We start from the raw sequence: 19,417 nt of genomic DNA, 5'->3' as shown, positions 1-19,417 counted from the left end.
TAATACCTGGTATCACTTCATATCATGTGAATCATTCATGCAGCTGCATCCAGGTTTGCGAGCTCAAAATGTAACCTACCATTTTAAACATGCACCTCTTTGCAAGCCCATGTAAATATTGATTTTTATCTCCCCCCATCCCATATGTCTCAATGTTCCTTTTCTAAACCAAAAAGCATTGACAGCACAGCACTCATGAGCAACCCCACGATAACAGGTGCTGATGCATGTACACGATGGAGGAAAAAGAAAACACATACATTTCCTGCTTCAAAAAGCTTGCTATGAACAGTAAATCAAAAATTACTGTAAACATTTGGAAAATGTATCCTTTAAAGTTATTAAAACCAGACTTAATATTTTAGACAATTCTCTCATTAAGTGAATCTGTTTTTTTAATCAAACCCATGTCATTAGCATATTTCACTTTTGAGTGAGCAAGGTTCTTTGCCATGAAAATGTTAAAACTACTATATGGGAAATCTAAATGGCTCTGGTAATTGGCCTTGGGAGTTTCGCCTCTAGGTTACTGGCTCAAATACAGTTCTAACTGGTAGGCATTGAAAACAGACATCTGAGGGCTGTTTGGGGGCCACTGTGTTTGTAGTAAGTTTGTGGTCTCAGATCACAAACTTCCACGTCATCAAACCTCCAACTCATTTAGCATTATTTGTTGGAGTCTTAGCTGAGGCGCCAAGAACAGAGTGGAAATGGAAACTGATCATTTACAAGGTTCATATCTAGAGGTGGTCTCTCCACAGCAAAGTTGTGGCAACCAGTGCATTGAGACAGGAACACAGTGTGAGGGAAGAGCTGCATTGCCAATGTCTTTACTGCATCCAATTGGTCTAGGCTTTCAGTCTCCAGAGATGTTAACAGACACTTCACATCAGCATGGAATTCACTTTTATATTAAACAGCTAAAGAGGATTGATCTTAGTCCCAGTGATGCCAATGGAAAGATTCGCATTGACATTAGTGGGAGATTGGACCTCGGTAGAGCAGCTTTGTGCTGTATCGTGCATCTATTATTTAAAACATATATTCAAGACTGCACTATACCATTAGTTTTATAAAATCAGGCAATAAACGTACCTAGAATATCTGTCACAGTTAGTAAAGAAATCTATTAGGCAAGCCAACAGGTAGGTCTCTGCAAAGAAACAAAGCAGAATTTTAAAACAAGAGAAACATCATAAATTAAAATAACTTTTGGGGTAGGAGTCTGGAGGAAGAGAGGTGTTCATGTAACTCAAAGCACACCTGCACAGGTCCGAATCTGCTGTCAGGAAGTCAATGGCAAAACTCCCATTCATTTCCGTGATGAAGGATCAAGCCCTACAGTATCTAATTAGGGATTTACCTGGTAGATTGAACAGCGTGTTCAGAATGTAAAACCTCTCTGTGTCATCCCTCTGAATAAACTTATTTGGATACTGCTCCCGAGTTTCTGGCCTGAAAAACAAGATGGTAAAGGGAAAAACTGAATAAAACAATAGCATACTCTATAGTTCTTAGAATATGATCATAAAAGGGCCAATTAACTCAAGATTCCCTCAAGCTTTAATCAACACCTAGTTTTACCATGCTGAGGGGGAAATTAACAGTGTGTTGGTGACACAAAAGTAAGAACAGAATCCACTTCACACTCCATAGCTGTGCTGGCTCTAGCTTGGCAAAAATACCCATGATTGGTCAGTAAAATGAACAAATCTAACACAGGGAAGCAGAATGGTTGAGTGACCACAGCCTTACCTTAATCCCTGAGTTCACAGGCAGGGGATACTTAAATCCACTGCATTTTCATTTTTTGTTTAAGATAATTAATCTTTCCCCTAGTTTTCATGTGTTTTTTTTTTTTAAACACCCACATGCAGCTTTCATCAGCAATGTGCAAGGTTGTTCTGCTGGAGTCTATAATGAGGCTCTTTGCAATTAAACATTTCTGGCAATGTTAAAAAAAAGTAACTATTCTCATTCTCTTAAAAGATCATTTTTAAGTGATCACTGGCAGAATTATGCTATTTGCATTCAAAGCATTCATTATATACATAGCAGGACCAAACTCAGGGCACATTTACACCTATCCAACCCCACTGGAGTCTGTGAAGACTACATATACATATGAGAGCTTTGAGCACACATTTGATCTTTCATTTTTTAAGGTTTCTACTTCCTACTGCAGAGACTCGTTAGCTTGAGATGAGCTTATCAGAAGGCCTGTGTGATGGCCTCTTTGGGATTTCTGTTCAGTTGCTACTGAATTTAACTGTTTCTCCATTCCATCAACTCTAGCCTCATATTATGGATTTGGGAACTTATTTGGACACATTTTGCATCAAGCCCTGCACTCCCCCCTTTTCTTATTTAAACTTTCTACTCATAGAGGTAAGAAGAATGCTAACAGCCAGTAGGGACTGCAGAACATCACACACAGTTTTCACACTGCTTTACTATTAGAATCATAGAAGATTAGGGTTGGAAGAGACCTCAGGAGGTCATCTAGTCCAACTCCCTGCTCAAAGCAGGACCAACACCAACTAAATCATCCCAGCCAGGGCTTTGTCAAGCCGGGCCTTAAAAACCTCTAAGGATGGAGATTCCACCACCTCCCTAGGTAAGCCATTCCAGGGCTTCACCACCCTCCTAGTGAAATAGTTTTTCCTAATATCCAACCTAGACCTCCCTCACTGCAACTTGAGACCATTGCTCCTTGTTCTGTCATCTGCCACCACTGAGAACAGCCAAGCTCCATCCTCCTTGGAACCCCCCTTCAGGTAGCTGAAGGCTGCTATCAAATTCCCTCTCACTCTTCTCTTCTGCAAACTAAATAACTCCAGTTCCCTCAGCCTCTCCTCATAAAGCACGTGCCCCAGCCCCCTAATCATTTTTGTTGCCTTCCGCTGGACTCTCTCCAATTTGTCCACATCCTTTCTGTAGCGGGGGCCCCGAAACAGGATGTGGCCTCATCACTGCCAAATAGAGGGAAATAATCACTTCCCTTGATGGGCTGACAACGCTCCTACTAAATAATGCAGCCCAGTATGCCGTTAGCTTTCTTGGCAGCAAGGGCAGACTGTTGACTCATATCCAGCTTCTCATCCACTGTAATCCCCAGGTCCTTTTCTGCAGAACTGCTGCTTAGCCAGTCGGTCCCCAGCCCGTAGCAGTGCATGGGATTCTTCCATCCGAAGTGCAGGACTCTGGACTTCTCCTCGTTGAACCTCATCAGATTTCTTTTGGCCCAATCCTCCAATTTGTCTAGGTCACTCTGGACCCTATCCCTACCCTCCAGCATATCTACCTCTCCCCCCAGCTTAGTATCATCTGCGAACTTGCTGAGGGTGCAATCCATCCCAACATCCAGATCATTAATGAAGATGTTGACAAAACCGGCCCCAGGACCGACCCCTGGGGCACTGCGCTTGATATCAGCTGCCAACTAGACACTGAGCCGTTGATCACGACCCATAGAGCCCGACGATCTAGCCAGCATTCTATCTACCTTGTAGTCCATTCATCCAATCCGTACTTCTTTAACTTGCTGGCAAGAATATTGTGGGAGACCATATCAAAAGCTTTGCTAAAGTCAAGGTATATCACGTCCACCGCTTTCCCCATATCCACAGAGCCAGTTACCTCATCATAGAAGGCAATTAGGTTGGTCAGGAATGACTTGCCCTTGGTGAATCCATGTTGACTGTTCCTGATCACCTTCCTCTCCTCCAAGTACTTCAAAATGGGTTCCTTGAGGATCTGCTCCATGATTTTTCCGGGGACTGAGGTGAGGCTGACCAGTCTGTAGTTCCCTGGATTCTCCTCCTTCCCTTTTTTAAAGATGGGCACTATATTTGCCTTTTTCCAGTTGTCCAGGACCACCCCTGATTGCCATGAGTTTTCAAAGATAATGGCCAATGGCTCTCCAATCACATCAGCCAACTCCCTCAGCACCCTCGGATGCATTGCATCCAGCCCCATGGACTCGTGTATGTCCAGCTTTTCTAAATAGTCCATAACCTGTTCTCTCACCACTGAGGGCTGCTCACCTCCTCCCCAAACTGTGCTGCCTAGTGCAGCAGTCTGGGAGCTGACCTTGTCTGTGAAGACTGAGGCAAAAAAAGCATTGAGTACTTTAACTTTTCCCACATCATCTGTCACTAGGTTGCCTCCCTCATTCAATAAGGGTCCCACTCATAGAGGTGACCTTCTTCTTATTGCTAACCTGTAGAAACCCTTCTTGCTACCCTTCACATCCCTTGCTAGCTGCAACTCCAATTGTACTTTGGCCTTCCTGATTACACTCCTGCATGCTCGAGCAATATTTCTATACTCCTCCTTAGTCATTTGTCCAAGTTTCCACTTCTTGTAAACTTCCTTTTTGTGTTTAAGCTCACCGAAGATTTCTCTGTTAAGCCAAGCTGGTAGCCTGCCATATTTGCTAGTCTTTCTGCACATCGGGATGGTTTGTTCCTGTGCCCTCAATAAGGCTTCTTTAAAATACAGCCAGCTCTCTAGGACTCCTTTCCCCCTCATTTCAAAAACAGATGCCAACGTGAAACTGCAGAACTGGAATTAATTTGCAAACTGGACACCATCAAATTATGCCTGAATAAAGACTGGGAGTGGATGAGTCATTACAAAACCTAATTTTACCATACTAATTTCCCCCTACTGTTACTCACATCTTCTTGTCAACTGTTTGAAGTGGGCCACCCTCATTACCACTACAAAAGTGATTCTTCTTCCCTTGGTATTCTACTGTTAATTGAATTGTCTCATTAGACTGACCCTCCATCTGGTAAGGCAACTCCCATCTTTTCATGTACTATGTATAAATATACCTGCTAAAGTATTTTCCACTCCATGCATCTGATGAAGTGGGTTCTAGCCCACGAAAGCTTATGCCCAAATAAATTTGTTAGTCTCTAAGGTGCCACAAGGACTCCTCGTTGTTTTCCCCCTCCCCTTCATATTAGCCTCCTATCAGTTGCCTGAGGGAGTCAAAGTCTGGTTTTCTGAAGTCCAGGGTCCGTATTCTGCTGCTCTCCTTTCTTCCCATTGACCTAAACCATAAGCTACAATAATTTAGCTCCTAGACTAGTTCAATCCTTCACCTCTCTCAAGCGAAGACTGGTGTGCTGAACCACTGGCCATTGTTCATGCGATGCAGACTTCTGCCTGTTCCAGAAAGGGCTGACATAACTGAACCATTTTACCTGATAACAGGGTGCTGAAACTGAATTATGCCAGCACAGGTAAAAAGCCCCACACACTGTCCTATCCTAAACTCTTCCCCACGCCATGTCCTATCCTATTTCCACTGCTCTAGAAAATATAGGCCTCTTTGTACTATACTGATGTTTTTCCTAGACTTTGAAATATCATTAACTTCAGAACACTCACAATTTCTTATATGTAAACCGAACCAAACCTATAAAAATATAAAAGCAGCGTCTCTTTATCAACAAATTGTCTGCTATTCCTTATGGTTTATTAAGCCATTTATCAAACCAGAGCCAACGACCAGTGAATGGCCAAGTTGTCAGTACTCACCCTCTCACGAAGTTAAAGCCATGTGAACACACTAGGAGGTTCCCATAGGCATCGACTTTCAACAGGTTTCCATACAGTGTATCAAATACCAGGCCTCTGTCAAGGAAGGAATTTAAGATGTGAAATCAGAGTGGCCTCAGAAATCACTGAGGAGTGGCCAAATGCACCATACTCAGAGCAAGAATCAGAATCAGCTCTTGAGTGTGCTTATTTGAAGTAGAATATTTGAGCCAATTCTTACATGTCCCATCCAAAACAGAACTGAACACTGGGGGCAGGGTTGTGCTGATCCACTTCTAATGTATCCCTCTGTCTGGCTGTGTAACCACTCTCCCCACGCCCTGCATTGCCAGGTTGAAATGTAAAATTGACCTGCTCTCTATGGATCTTAAAACAGGATCATTATACTCAACAGAAAGCTTAGCTATACATTCATCGGGGAAGATGTGTAGCTTTCTACACAAGGTCAAGAATTTGGCTCTCATGCTTGCCCTAGTGATTCCCTGAGAATTCTACTGGGATGCAATGGAGAGCTGATTGTGGGAAGGAACCTCTCCAGTCCTGTGCATCTCTCCATTGCATTTAGGAGAGCCAGACGTGGCATGTGACAGCTGCAAAAAAAATGCCGTGTCATTCCCTGCTACCGATTTGAGATCTACATCTTTTCTGGCAAAACCACATTACAAGTTTCGGCTCATTTATCTAGTCACTAGCCTTTGGGAAAAGGAGATGCCATGACTGCTGAAAACGATGAGCTTCTTCAAGACTGATTGGTAGTAAGGCTGCTGCCAGTTGTCCTCACATAGGCAACCCTTCTTTGTCCTCCCCATGATGGGGGTAGTGAATTCACTGAACATGCTCAGTGTAACCGTCCTGACAGCTTCATTACAACCCATCTTCCTATTATGGACATGGTAACCTGTGGCAGTAGGCTCACTGCAACTCAAGGTGGGAGGAATGAAAGGAAGGAGGCTGTCTGTTTGTGCAAAAATTCTGCACAAGTGAGGTCAGTCACTGCAAGTCAATCGGGTATGTTCAACAAAGTTCTGTGCACAACTAAAGGCTTAAAAGGTGTCTTCTGAAAACTTGAAATTTCACGTCTATGAACTTCACAGAACAAACATTCAAAGCCACAAGTAGACTGGATCAGTATCTCTTAGTCATTTACCTCGTAGGGAAAGAAGGATCATAGACAAAACTGAGCAGCTCCTGAGGGTATCCAATGGAAACCAATCTTTCTACGGTCAGGTCAAATCCAAGAGATTCATATTCAGGGGATTTATACACTGTACCAAGATAAGATTCCAGTTAGAAAATACAAAAATAGCTCATGGTAAAACAAGGCAGTTAAAAATAATTTTTCCATTCTCCCTCCTCCCTCTTCCACACTAGGTTCCGTCATTATTTTCCTTCTCTATTTCAGGTTCACTTGCTCTGGTGCTTACAGTGATCATGGAATTAGATCATGCTAGAGGCCTTTTGCAGAATGGAAATGCAGTTCATATTTCAGAAGCAGAACGCACCAGATGAAATATAAGTCAGTCCATCAGAGCTCTTTGCCTCAGAGGAAATATATTCCAAACAGCATCTCCCTCTCCTCCCCCACCCCCTCTATACACATTATTAGAAGCAGAGAGTCTGAAATTCTTTACTGCTGTTACAGCTGTTACTCTGGACACAATTCCGTAGCCTAATATTAGTGTCAGGAATTCAGCTAGGAGGTGTTTATAAGTGCTGTGGGCTGTGATGGCTTCCACAGAAGATACAGTAATCAGGTCAGCATATAATTTATTAATAAAACTATATGGTACCGTAGAAACCTGTGAGATGTTACCTTCTTGCATCAAAATGTTATTCTTTTAAACCAGTTTATTATTTTAATATTTCATTTATAAAATACACCTTAGCTCAGTGCAGGGAAAATGTATTTAACGAACCTTATATAACAAGTTCATTCAAGGATCATTTGATGGCTTCACTGTATTTCTGTGGACAGTATGTTGAGGTTTGCTGCCTGGAAACTGTCACTCTTACAGAATCTGCCCCTAAGATGCACTGAAGTCAAATAATTCCCATCACAGTTGAGATATATATTTAAGTGGGCCCCACTGTATTAATGATTTGGAGGCAGCAGCTGTATGTGTCATATACACATGCGCTATTTGAATGGTAAACTCTTCAGAACACAGACATGCTTTTCTGTGAGGTGCCTAGCACCGCTGCGGGAGTCATAAAAAATGCTAACAATAATAAATATATCTACAGTCCCCAAAGAATTACTACAGGTAAGAAAATGTGCTGTGGAAAAGAGAGACCAAGTCAAGAGGAGAAAACTTATATGTGAAACTACTGAAAAAAGATGGAAAAAGGAGGAAGCTCATGAAGGAAAATCAGGGATGTTAGACAGGGACAGATTATAGATTATGGTGACTGTCATGAGGAATCTCATATATAGAACTGAGCAAAGTGATTTTTGGTTTCCAGGAAAAAAAACTGGTCAGTTTCTAACCAAAAATGAATTTTTTTTCTTGACTACATGAAAACCCCCCAAAAATTTGTTCTGGTCAAATTAAATGCTAATTAAATGCTAATTCAAACCGACATTTTCAAAATAAAATGTGGAGTGGATCTGACATTTTCAAAATGAGTTATCACACTTCCAAAATTTCTGTTTTCAGGTTTTACTTGGCCAAACCTATTGCCAAATTCGACCCAAATTTTCAAATAGTTTCAGTTCCCCCCAATACTGCATTTGCCAGTGAATTTACTATTTGCCAAAAAGATTTTGCCCAGCTCTACAGTAACATGTGTCCTCCAGGGTATTATTTGGCTGACAGATATCTAAGGGTTCATTATTATTTTTAACAAAGGCCTATTATCCCTTAGAAAAGCAACAATTCATTGTAAGCTTGAACACACTTATAATACTAACTTACTTAATAGTAAAGGATACCTAAAAGTAATAATGTAGTTAACAAAATCTTCAAGCTTTTACTATACTAATGGTAAACATATAATAAAGTTATATGACATTTGCTGCATGGGACCTTCTCTGTGCAATAGGAACAGAGAGATTGATTGTGTTGTGGGTGAGAATGAGGGGCAGAAATAACTAACATAAATAAGAGAGCACAGGATTGTGCAGGAAATTCTGGGGTGTGATCTAGAGCTCTAGTGAGCAAAAGGAGGTCAGAACAGAAAGAGCACAGTGAAGATCATGAAAGATCAGAGTCTAGAAAAAATGAATTCCTTTGATGAAGGGCTGCTAAAGGCAAATTACTGAAGGGAACAATAAGAAATATACCTTCATGTATTGTAGATGGGTAAGACAGATGCCCAGATTTCCCCGTTTATTAAAGCAGCATGGGACAAGGACATGCTGAGTTATTCACAGGGGCTGTGCTAGAGGGGGCTTGTGGGGGCTACAGCCATCCCAAAATTTGCCTTAGCCCCCACCCCGTAGCCACCTCTCCCAGCCGCTGGCTGTGGCAGTGCCTTCAGAGTTGGGCACCTGGCCAGCAGCTGCTGCTCTCTGGCCGCCCGTGAAGGCACAGCGGAAAGAGCTGTGGCTGCTGGCCAGGCTCCCCACAGCAGACACACTCGCTTCTCCTTCCCCAAATTCACTCGCTCTCACTTCCCACCTGCTGCTCACCACGGCCTGCAAACTGCAGCAGCCAGGGGAAGCGGACTGGTTCCTGAAGACCTCACACACACCTGATCTACAGAGAGGAGGCTTTAGCCGCTGGCCTAGACTGGAGGAAAATTGTCGTCTTCTTCCATTCAGTCCCTTTGTGCTCAGGGATCCTCTGACAGATTTGCAGCCCTGGCTGCGCTGCAGAGATCTGCACAGTCAACTCCTCTGCTGAAGCCAGCCTTGGCTAGAGGTGTGACATGGCTCCTCAGCAGCAGGCAGTACAGAGGCTGTGAGCCCCATGTTTACAGTTAAGTCTTCCCTTCTTTGGGAAGCTGATCCATGGCTGGCAGGGCACTGGGGGAGCTTGCCTGATGCTAGAGGTGGCCGTGCCTGAGTGGGTCTCCACTGAGCTGGGGTCGGGGGACAGGGAGCCTGTTTGCTGGTGTCTCTGGCTCAGGAGTGGGAGCTGCTGCAGCACTGAACAAGCGTCAGGCTCCTGAATGCTCGGCTTAAAGAGACAGCATGCTGACACTCTCACTCAGGCCCGTGCAGTCTCCCACACAAGCTCCCCCAACACACACACACACACACAGTCTCCCACGTACACTCCCCCACCACACACATGCACCGTGTCTGTCACATGCTACCCACAATAAATACACCCCCCCCAATACACTCCCTCAACACAGTCTCCCACACACACTATCCCCAACACACACACGCTCAGTCTCTCTCACATGCTACCCCCAACAAATACACACTCCCGAACACACTCCCTCAACACATACCCACTAACACCCACAGAGTCTCCCTCGCACGCTCTCCGAACACACACATACACACATACAAATTGTAAAATTATACTGTGGTATGAAACTTGGGAGGGGGAGCACCTCCCTAAACGGCACCCCTGAGGTAGGGGCAGGGTGGTTGCTGACTGGTGGGGAGGCTTGTCAGAGCATTGTCCGGCTGCAGCCATCCAGCCCTGGGTGGGGAGCAAGCTCAGGTCTGGGATGTCCAGCTTGCCTTGTGAGGCTGGATTTATCTGATGAGTCAAGGGCCTTCCTCCCTGCCTGGTTTGCATCCCCAGCGTGCAGCTCCCTGCCACAGTGCCTGGCTGCACCTGCACATGCAGGACAGAGCGGTGTCTGGGTAACACTTCCTACAGCACCTGTGTTCAGTTAACCCTCTCTAGCACTGAGGCCCCCTGCTCCAGACGGAGCGCAGTGTGAGTTGCTGTATTATGGGTCTGAGTCTCCAAATCTTCCAAATATCCTACTTTGCTCACTTCACAGGCTAGACAAAGTTTAAACCCGATGTGTCTGTATATGTTTTTATTCCTCTTTTGAGGATAACAGATAAATCACACATTTAAATGCGTATTGTTAAAAAATAAATGGGTGCGCCCACAAGATGTATAGCGCAGCCTCCCCCCCCATTTTCTGTCTAGCCCACCTCAGCCCCCACCACCACCAGGAAGAAGCTGGAGTCATCCTAGTTCTTCAGACAGACCATATAAATTTTTTAACACTGCTGTGCGATTTCACCTTGGTAATCTGGCTAAATTCCCAAGGAAACTGTAATTTCTCTCTCTATACAGAACTTCACCAGTCCCCTTCTTCTAAAAACCCTGTTGCATTATGTTGCTGCTATGGGAACAGTTTGTTGAAAGCTTGTCTCTCTCACCAACAGAGATATCACCTCACCAACTTTGTGTCTCTAATATCCTGGGACTGATACGGCTATAACAGCATTTCAGACATGAGCCATGGTCATTTCTGGAGCCCAGAGACAGCTGTAGTGACCCCTACACACACATGCACAATCTGAAGAGTACTTTGGGATCCCTTTTAGACAAACAGAAGGGATTTACGATCAATCCACATGGTACGCCACCAAGAAAGCGTGGCTGTAGCTAATACAATGCTATCTTTCAAATAACACCCTTACTTCTCTAACAATCTTTCAGGGGAAAGGGCAGTGGATTCATATTTTCTATGTGCATCATGCAACCCATAAAATACCCTTATTCCATTTTCTATGCATTGCACTCCCCTCTCCAATCTACATTCATCACTGATTTAGTTGGGGATCGGTCTTGCTTTGAGCAGGGGGTTGGACTAGATGACCTCCTGAGGTCCCTTCCAACCCTGATATTCTATGATTCTAAGACCTCCCTTCTAGCCTATGAAAGCAGCTGAAAAGCCAAAAAGAAAGGTTGTTGCAAAGGACTATATGGTATTCCCAGGCCATACCAATACAAGGAATCAAATCCAGATCTCTGATTAGGTGGCACAACCACAAGGCTGTCCCTGAACATTCGCAAAATTCGTATCCTCACCTATAAACTTTGGACTTTGCTTGCCTCCTTGCCCCAGCCCTTTTTTAAAACGCAAGCCACTAGCTCATTTAAAGAGTCTGTTTGTGTGTCATCACTAAAGACACCTGGAAAAGAAAGAGTCTTCTTCCTAGTGTAAGAAATCAACAGACACACTGGAAATCAGACTCTTGGAGGATAGAAATGGACTATAAATAGCATTCTCCAGTTACTGTGATGTTATCCAAGATATACTTTCCTTTAATTAGACAACTGGGAATGGTTTCAGAGTTCACCTCGCCCACGCCCCATTTTGACAACACACTACACCACGGTACGGACTATATTAATCAGCATGAGCTACAAGCTACTGACATTTTCGCACAAGCTGTGCAAATGCTCATTTCAGTAACATGAGCTTCAGGCAAGTGATCCACCTACTTGAGATAAACAGTGTGAACAGGATTGTGATGCTGCAACTGCAGCGTCACAACACAGGAAAACGGCCACATTATATAACCTCTATCTACATACACACATACACATGACAAACTGGGAATTTTCTGTAAAATTTTAATGAAACCTCTGTGTGCCTCAGTTTCCCTCTGCACTTCATATTGTTACCCAGTGGAGGGAAAAGTGTTAAGTCTGCTCATGGAAGCAAGACAGGACATGAGGTTCAGGTGTCACCTTGTGGTCTGGGCCACAGTGAATAGGATCATTAAGGAACTGGCTGGAACCTGCTGAAAGTGACCCCATATCAGTGCAGAATCCAAAGAAAGCCCAATGACCAGAATATTGACACCTAGCAAACAATGACCAAGAGGAAGGAGCCCCCATCTCCTCTCACCCCAGCAGGGCAGCTAAGCAGAGACCCAGCTCGAGAACAAAGGACTGAGACACGATCAGCAGAGAATAAAGTATGGGATACTGGAGGAAGCTGGTTGCTCTCTCCTGGGACTGACAGAGAGAGACAGAGAGCCTAAAATGAAATCCACTACAGCGTGGTTGGTGGTTTGCTCTGGCTTGACCAGAATGGGCTATGCTTTAACCTTTATTTCTCTATGCTAACCTAAGGACTTCCAATGCTGTGTTCCAGCTGACTAATAAATCCTACTCTCTTCTGAAAAGTGTGTTTGGTGTCACTGGAAATACTTGCTCAGTTGCGTTAATCCCTGCAGAGTGGACAAGTCTCTAACTAGGAGTCTGTCTCAATGGGACTTGCTGGGCAGAGCTCACGGTGTGAAGCCAGGAGTGCTGGAGCCCAGAGGTTCAGCCTAGGAGGCGGTGAGGCTGGGAAGCCTACCCTTAAGCTAAAAAGTGGGGCTCCGCTACACTGAAGGGGGTCCTCCAAGAGGCTGTTTGAAAGTTAGGGCATAGTACCGATCCTGTGGAAACGTGGCAATATATTCGTGTACTCAGGGCTGATGTGTTTTTATATCTTGTTCTGGTCAGTCATCTGTGCAGGAATTTAGCAGTAAGGAGAGATCTACAGCTGGATGACTAAAAAAAGAAAAAAGTAATTAAATACTTTCCTGGAAACCCCCCAAAGCCCTAGCCACTGTGTCCACAGCTATAGACTTTGTGTAGGATACTGTGGATGTCATAGATTTAGATGCTTGCCATGCAGAATCCGTTGTGCTGTGAGCTCCCACACAGCTGACAGTGCCCCTGCCTCAAAGCACCCGCAAGTGTGTGACAGGTGAAATATGCACAGCTACAAAAACACAACCATTCAATCTTCAGTATGTTTTTGTTGGTCTCTTAGCCCTACTTCTAACAAAATTACAGCAAATATAATCACATATTACAACTTTTTCTATCTTTTTTTAAGTTGACCCCCATCCCTCCACAAACATGTTGGTCCCCAATGACAAAAGGACAAGTTATTTTAAAGGTCTGTGCTCTGCAACAGACAAATGTTTCAGCAGCTCAGGGCAGTCAGTACACAGTGTTCAGGGGTTATGTAACTATGGATTGCGAAAGAACAACCAAAGCTTTGAAAACAGAAGCCAGCTGACAGCACTTACAGCTTCCCCTTAACATCATAATTTGCCATCAAATTACATTGTGGAGAGTTAAAAAGTGGTACCACAGAAGTGAATGTTGCAGGCTCTAAGTCCGTGATGACTTCCACGGCATGTGTTAGAATGTGTTGGAATGAGCAGGAGTTGCACAGTAAGGTATGGAATTCTCATGCACTTTATTGTGGATTTTGGGTGGTTGGGGTATTTTTGGTTTTTTTACCTTTGCTGCCAAGACACATACGGTAGCAATTTTATAGCCTTCCTGGAAAAGAAAAAAAAAATCTCTACAGAGACTCCAGCTTGTGCAAAATGCTGCTGCCAGGATTTTGACTCACATGAGGCAGATGCAGATGCAGAGTGTCACTCCAGTCTTGAAGGAGTTACACTGGGCTCCCCTGTTAAAAAAAAAAAAAATCAAACTGTTTTTACAACCACGACAGCGCTGCACCGTTTGGGACTTGCGTGTTTGCTGGAGCTGCTGCCTCCGAAGAGCTCGAAAACCAGGCTGCTGGCTATTCACAACACCGCACAAAACTGATTTACAGAGGAGGTACGGTTAGTAGCGGTACATCCTACAGGCAAAATTCTGGCCTTAACTTCACAAACCAGTCTCAGATCAATCCAGCAATATTTTGTTGGCATGACAAGCTACCCAAGTGTTGCCAAAGTGTTTGAGAGACAGATCCCTCGCGTTTCCATCAGAAGTTGGTATAATCTACCCAGGAACAGCCTTCACACTGTGTTTAGGGTTCTGTCATTAGTGACCATACCGGATCCGGTGGCAGGTTACTATGTAGCCTGATGTCATCTCTTTCCTTTCAAGATATTCCATTCCCTTCACACCCACCACACGTCTACATGTCATCATGGAAGAATATACGTCAAGAGTCACTGTGTGGATCTGAGAACAGAATTTTGCCCTAAATCTGGAATCTGCTCCCATCAAGAACCTAAAATATGGAGTCAGTCTGACTCATGTACATTAAAGCTTAAAACTTACTCTTTACACCTAGACTTATCTGGCAAGTTTGGGCTTTTCTGTGCAAATCTTTTTGGAATGTGTTCATGAAAGGTGCCATGCAACCATACTCGGCATTGTACAGTATTGGTTAACAAGCACACATGGTAAAGAGAATGAGAACTATTCTGCAACTTACAAATATGCACAAAAGAATGAGAAACAACTTTTAAAGAAATTCAAACTAAACACTAAGCTGAATGCTTTTGAATAGGTTTCAAAGAGGGCCCGACAGAGCAGTAAAGTACATACCATTACCTCTAATGCTTTTTAAAAATAATTGTTAAATAACCATTTTGCATGGTTAAGAAAGTTTGGGGTGTGATTGGGTTTGGTTTTGGGGAGAAGGAGAAAGCTCTTCAAGACCTGCACATTTCCTTCTTTATTCCCCCACTGCACTCTCAAAGGTTCCACGTTGAGACCCAGGTATCCTTCCATTGAAGGTGTGACATGGTTTCTGCCAGAGTCTGTCAACACTCCTCATGGGTTGGTCAGAGATGATCATGTGAAAACAGGGAAAAAATGCTTTCTCCCTTGCCAGTGCAAAACCTCGACATCTGGTGCCACTCCATGTGTGCCATATTCTAAAAATTTAATGAATTAATTTGCACACTTGTAAACAATTTGTGTATAACCATAAAGTTCTGTTTAAAAATGATTGTGTGGGTTTGGTGCTGGTGAAAGGTGTTGTACGAACAGCAGGGACGACAAGTCCTTGATTTCCCATACAGGGTTCTCCGGAGCAGTGGGAACAGCTGCAAGGAAGAAGGCCCTTATTCCTCACACCCTCAGAATAGGAGTATATGGCTTATGGGGAGGCAAAGGCATCTCTGAGTGAACTCAGAAGTAAATGTGGGAGCCTGAGGATAGTGCAATTGCTGAACCACTGTGAAGATAAGAGCCTGGGGCTACTGGAGTGAATGATGAGGTGGGGTTGCTATGATGTGGTATTAAACTTTGTTCACTCTTCCCCACTGCTCCATGTTGGCGGGGAACTCTCAGGGGAAGTAAAGAGCAGCCTGGGGAAGAGGCAGACAGGCCCCAGGCTGCCTGCTCAGCAGGTGCCACAGCAGCCCCCACCAACCAGGAGTAACACCTGCAGCTCAAGCACTCCTGCTTCCCAGAACTCAGCTGAATGCACAACATTCCATTTAGGCTGTGGGAGTGTGAGAAAGGGTGCTCGTTCTGCATGTGAGATGCATTACAGTTGACAAGTTTTCTAAACATGCTTGGCTCAGGTGTACCTCCTGCTGAAGTCAATGGGGTTAGAGGGCAAAATTGGCCCTCTGACTGCGCATTAAGCTATGCTTGAAATATGTAGTCCAACAGGCCAAGACTCTGCAACAGGTGACTGCAGAAGGGAGAACAGCTCTTGTGTGGAAGCATTAATGCAAGGATCTGGGCTTTAATTTGAATAAATCACTAAAATATCAGCTGAAAAGAAACCATCAGCAAATAAAATAAAACAATAATAATAATAAATGAAAAATGAGCAGAATAATAGCTTGTGTGTTTGCAAGTGTGGGGCTTCAGTGAAGAATATCAATGTAAACTCACATGCAGCCTAATCCCTATTTAGGCACCTAAAAAAAAGGACCTGATTTTCAGAGATGCTGAGCATCCAAAAATCCTGCTGAAGAAGTGGATGCTCAGAACCTTTGAAAACCAGGCTGCTCTCATTTAAGGCCACAATTCAGCAAAGCACTTACCCATGTGTTTATGTACATACCTGTTCAGCAAAGCATAATATCTTAATCTGCTTAACCCTAAGCATATGCTTCAATCTAACTTATTAAGATTAGGCACACGTTTAAGGACCCTAGTGAATCAGGGCCTAAGTGACTTGTCGAAGGTCACACAGGGAGTCTGAGGAAAAGCCAGGGGCAGAACCCTGTTCTCTTGACTCTTAGTTTTCCATCTTAACCACAAGACCATAATAATCCTTATTTTATTACTCACGTGAAGCTGTACAGAGCAGGGTCTCTGATTTCAGCCTACATCAAATCTAGTTCTCAGAGTCCTAAACATCTTTAAATGAATAATGAAATCATATTTTGTTTTGTTTTTTTCTTTAACTACCTGTATTTTCATTCCCAAATGAGAAGAAACTGCAGGGTTATTTATCATCATTTTCTTTCTTTAACAGGGAGGAAACCTTTTCGCACACTGCAGAGCCAGTCAATAAGTGACTAAAGGTCTGTTAAGTATATTTTACTTTATTGCTCAATATGTACCTTTATTTTCCTCTAGGGCGTACACATTTTTATCCATTAACAAACAGGCCTTCCGCTGAATCACAGGGTATTTTCTAATACCCACATGCATGCCTCTTTGCCGTGCAGGTACAGGAAAATCTTGTACCAACCCTCCCCGTCCATTAAGAAGCAATGTGGTATCATATACACAGCAGGGCTTTGCATTGTTCCATGTCTATTTTGTTTGAGTGCTGTGCATTTCTACTTAACAAAACCACACCAAAACAATGCTCTTGCAAAGTGTTATTGTCCAGACACTCCTTCCCCAATTATTTCAGGGAAATTCTATGGCCTGTGATATATAGGCCAGCCAAACTACAAGATCACAATGGCCCCTTCTGGCCTTTGAATCTATGAATCTATTGAAGTAATCTTGGTAATGGTCCTATCAAAGGACCTAATGTCACTGAGTTTTGTTTCCCTTAGGCCTGATAAAGGTTTGGGCTTCCTGGCTATGTCTCGCAGAGTCAGAGCTCGGTAACAGACTCAGCACTTTATGGTGGACAAAGATTTCTTCTCCTGAATAAAAATGCCAGACTTGAGGCTACATCAACAATAATAAAGTCTAAATATGTACAGATTTGCATATGGGCAAAAGCAGCTTCTTAGTGGCTGCTACTCTGTGGCACCTCTGCATTTCTAGTGAATCTTCCTTTTAACTGGTCATTTTAACAGTCTGAGGAGCATTTCTTTGAACTGGAATAATTTATCACTTTCAAAGAGTCGAATGAATATTCACCTTGGCTTTTATGAGTGTATCCATGGAAATAAACCACCCTACTAAAATATGGGCTTAGCTCTTCAATAAGGAGTTAAGCCAGGGGAAGAAATGGTTGCACAGAAGGCTCATGTTCAAATGCAACTCAATAATATCCAAAAATAGCAAGGAAAACAACTTAAGATGTAACTGCCATCTAAATCCAATACCCTACGGTACCATTCACATGCGTTAGCACCTGAATTTGTTATTTTCCACACCATCCCTCGGCCGTCTTGAGGCGTTGCTCAATCTCTCTCTGGACATGGATTTTAAATTGGAAGGAAACAAATGTCTAGTTGGTAATGTACAGGACAGTAAACTTCGAGTTCTAGGTTCTACACCTGGCTCAGTCAGATTCATCGTTTGATTTGGGGGCAACTCACTTAGAGCTTGATTTTCACAACTGCATGTGCACAAACACATGCCTTTGTGTGTGTACAATCAGCACAATTGCACACACAAATCAGAAATTTGCACATGTAGAGAAGTAGTTACATATATAACTGGTCAACTGTCTGCTAAAATAAGTGATTTGCAAAGCATAATCAGGGAAATTGTGCATGTACAGTTGTGAAAGTCAAGCCTTCAGTGTACTTGCGCCTCTGGCTTCTCCACTGTACAAATGACAATACGTGCCCTACACAACGGTGTGTTTGAAGCACAATTAAAGCTTGTAAAGTGCTTTAGATCCCAGATAAAAGACACTGTTGCACGTGGAAAGTATCATCATCGTAATTTCTATCAGACCAGCAAGAATAAGACCCTAACTATTTGGGTATTGAGAAGCTGCTGATCAATGTAGGTCTTCAGCTATATTCAGACTGGGAGAACAAGGAGCAAACTATTGCAACTTTTTAAGCACGTTATTAGTGAAGTGCTACCCTTTCAACAGCTTCACTCTGACATTCTGATTCTTGAAGAAACGACACCTTGCAGATTAGCACTTTGTCACTTGGTGATTTATTTGGACACCATGACAAGCAACACGTGCTTTTCCCATGCCCCATTCTCGGTGCCAACACATTACAATCCACAGCTTCCAATCTCAGTGGGCAGTTTTACACAACTTTAAGCAGTCAACTCTTAAAAGCAGCAATGGAAACAACCCTGATAAAACGGCTATTGAAATGCTGCCTGTATTCAACCAACCAACCAACCATCCCAAGTAGACTAGAAATATCAGAGCTTTGACCTGCTTCTAGTTTCAAATCACGAGCTGCTAATTTATTAAAAATAGCCTCAAAACCTGCGCCTGCCAAGCTGCATGTGCACCAGTGTGAATACACAAACAGGTAGCTGACGTGCAATTACCTGATTACATGCACACAACAGATATTCAGCTGATTTTGCAGATGCAATTTTGCCAGATTAGTTTCAGTTGCAGTCAGTCAGTCTCCCTAGGAGCCCCCGTTTCTTTTCCATTTTTAATAATCTCTGAAAAAGAATCCAGGTAGCACAACCCTGAAATGAAGTTGTACATACCTGTAGAGAGCTGGTTACAAAAAGCAATGGCCATTATTTAGAAAAGCAACTGAACACCACCAAAAAACAACTTCGCTATTTTCAATTGTTACAACATGATGAACTAAAGGGAAACCATCAACCTAAATATCACACTTTTGTCTGAATATTTTTACTTATGATTGTTACACACACCACCTAAAATTACTACATTTGGAAGAGATTAGAGGGAAAAAATTTGTCTGCAACTCTTTTGTTTAGCATGTGTACTCAGCAGCACACTGTAACTAGTCAGTTCACTGTCTTCCCTATGTAATAGCAACACCATGCAGCTCTTATATATCACTTTTCATCTGTAGATCTCAAAGCACTTTACCAAAGAGGCAAGTATC

At 43.2% G+C, this 19,417-nt stretch overlaps 1 protein-coding gene across 9 annotated transcripts in view; it reads right to left on the bottom strand.

The window, feature by feature from the left end:
• The window catches only part of NT5C2 (5'-nucleotidase, cytosolic II), an 86,332-nt gene that overhangs the window by 14,476 nt on the left and 52,439 nt on the right, over positions 1–19,417 (bottom strand). For 6 of the 9 annotated variants that reach the window (XM_037903539.2, XM_027820315.3, XM_043550606.1 and 3 more), the window contains 4 exons: positions 6,722–6,839; positions 5,554–5,649; positions 1,364–1,455; positions 1,096–1,153 (listed from right to left, as the gene is read on the bottom strand). In XM_037903539.2, the coding sequence (XP_037759467.1) occupies positions 1,096–1,153; positions 1,364–1,455; positions 5,554–5,649; positions 6,722–6,839 (364 nt within the window). Of the gene's footprint in view, positions 1–1,095; positions 1,154–1,363; positions 1,456–5,553; positions 5,650–6,721; positions 6,840–7,490; positions 10,599–13,751; positions 13,927–19,417 lie in introns of those variants that run through there. The other 3 variants (XM_037903541.2, XM_043550609.1, XM_043550610.1) reach the window with 3 other exon arrangements.

The sequence above is a fragment of the Chelonia mydas genome, chromosome 7 (genome assembly GCF_015237465.2).
Source record: "Chelonia mydas isolate rCheMyd1 chromosome 7, rCheMyd1.pri.v2, whole genome shotgun sequence".
Lineage (NCBI taxonomy): Eukaryota > Metazoa > Chordata > Testudines > Cheloniidae > Chelonia > Chelonia mydas.
The sequence above is the reverse complement of the archived record's forward strand: the minus strand, read 5'-3'. Positions and strand labels throughout refer to the sequence as shown.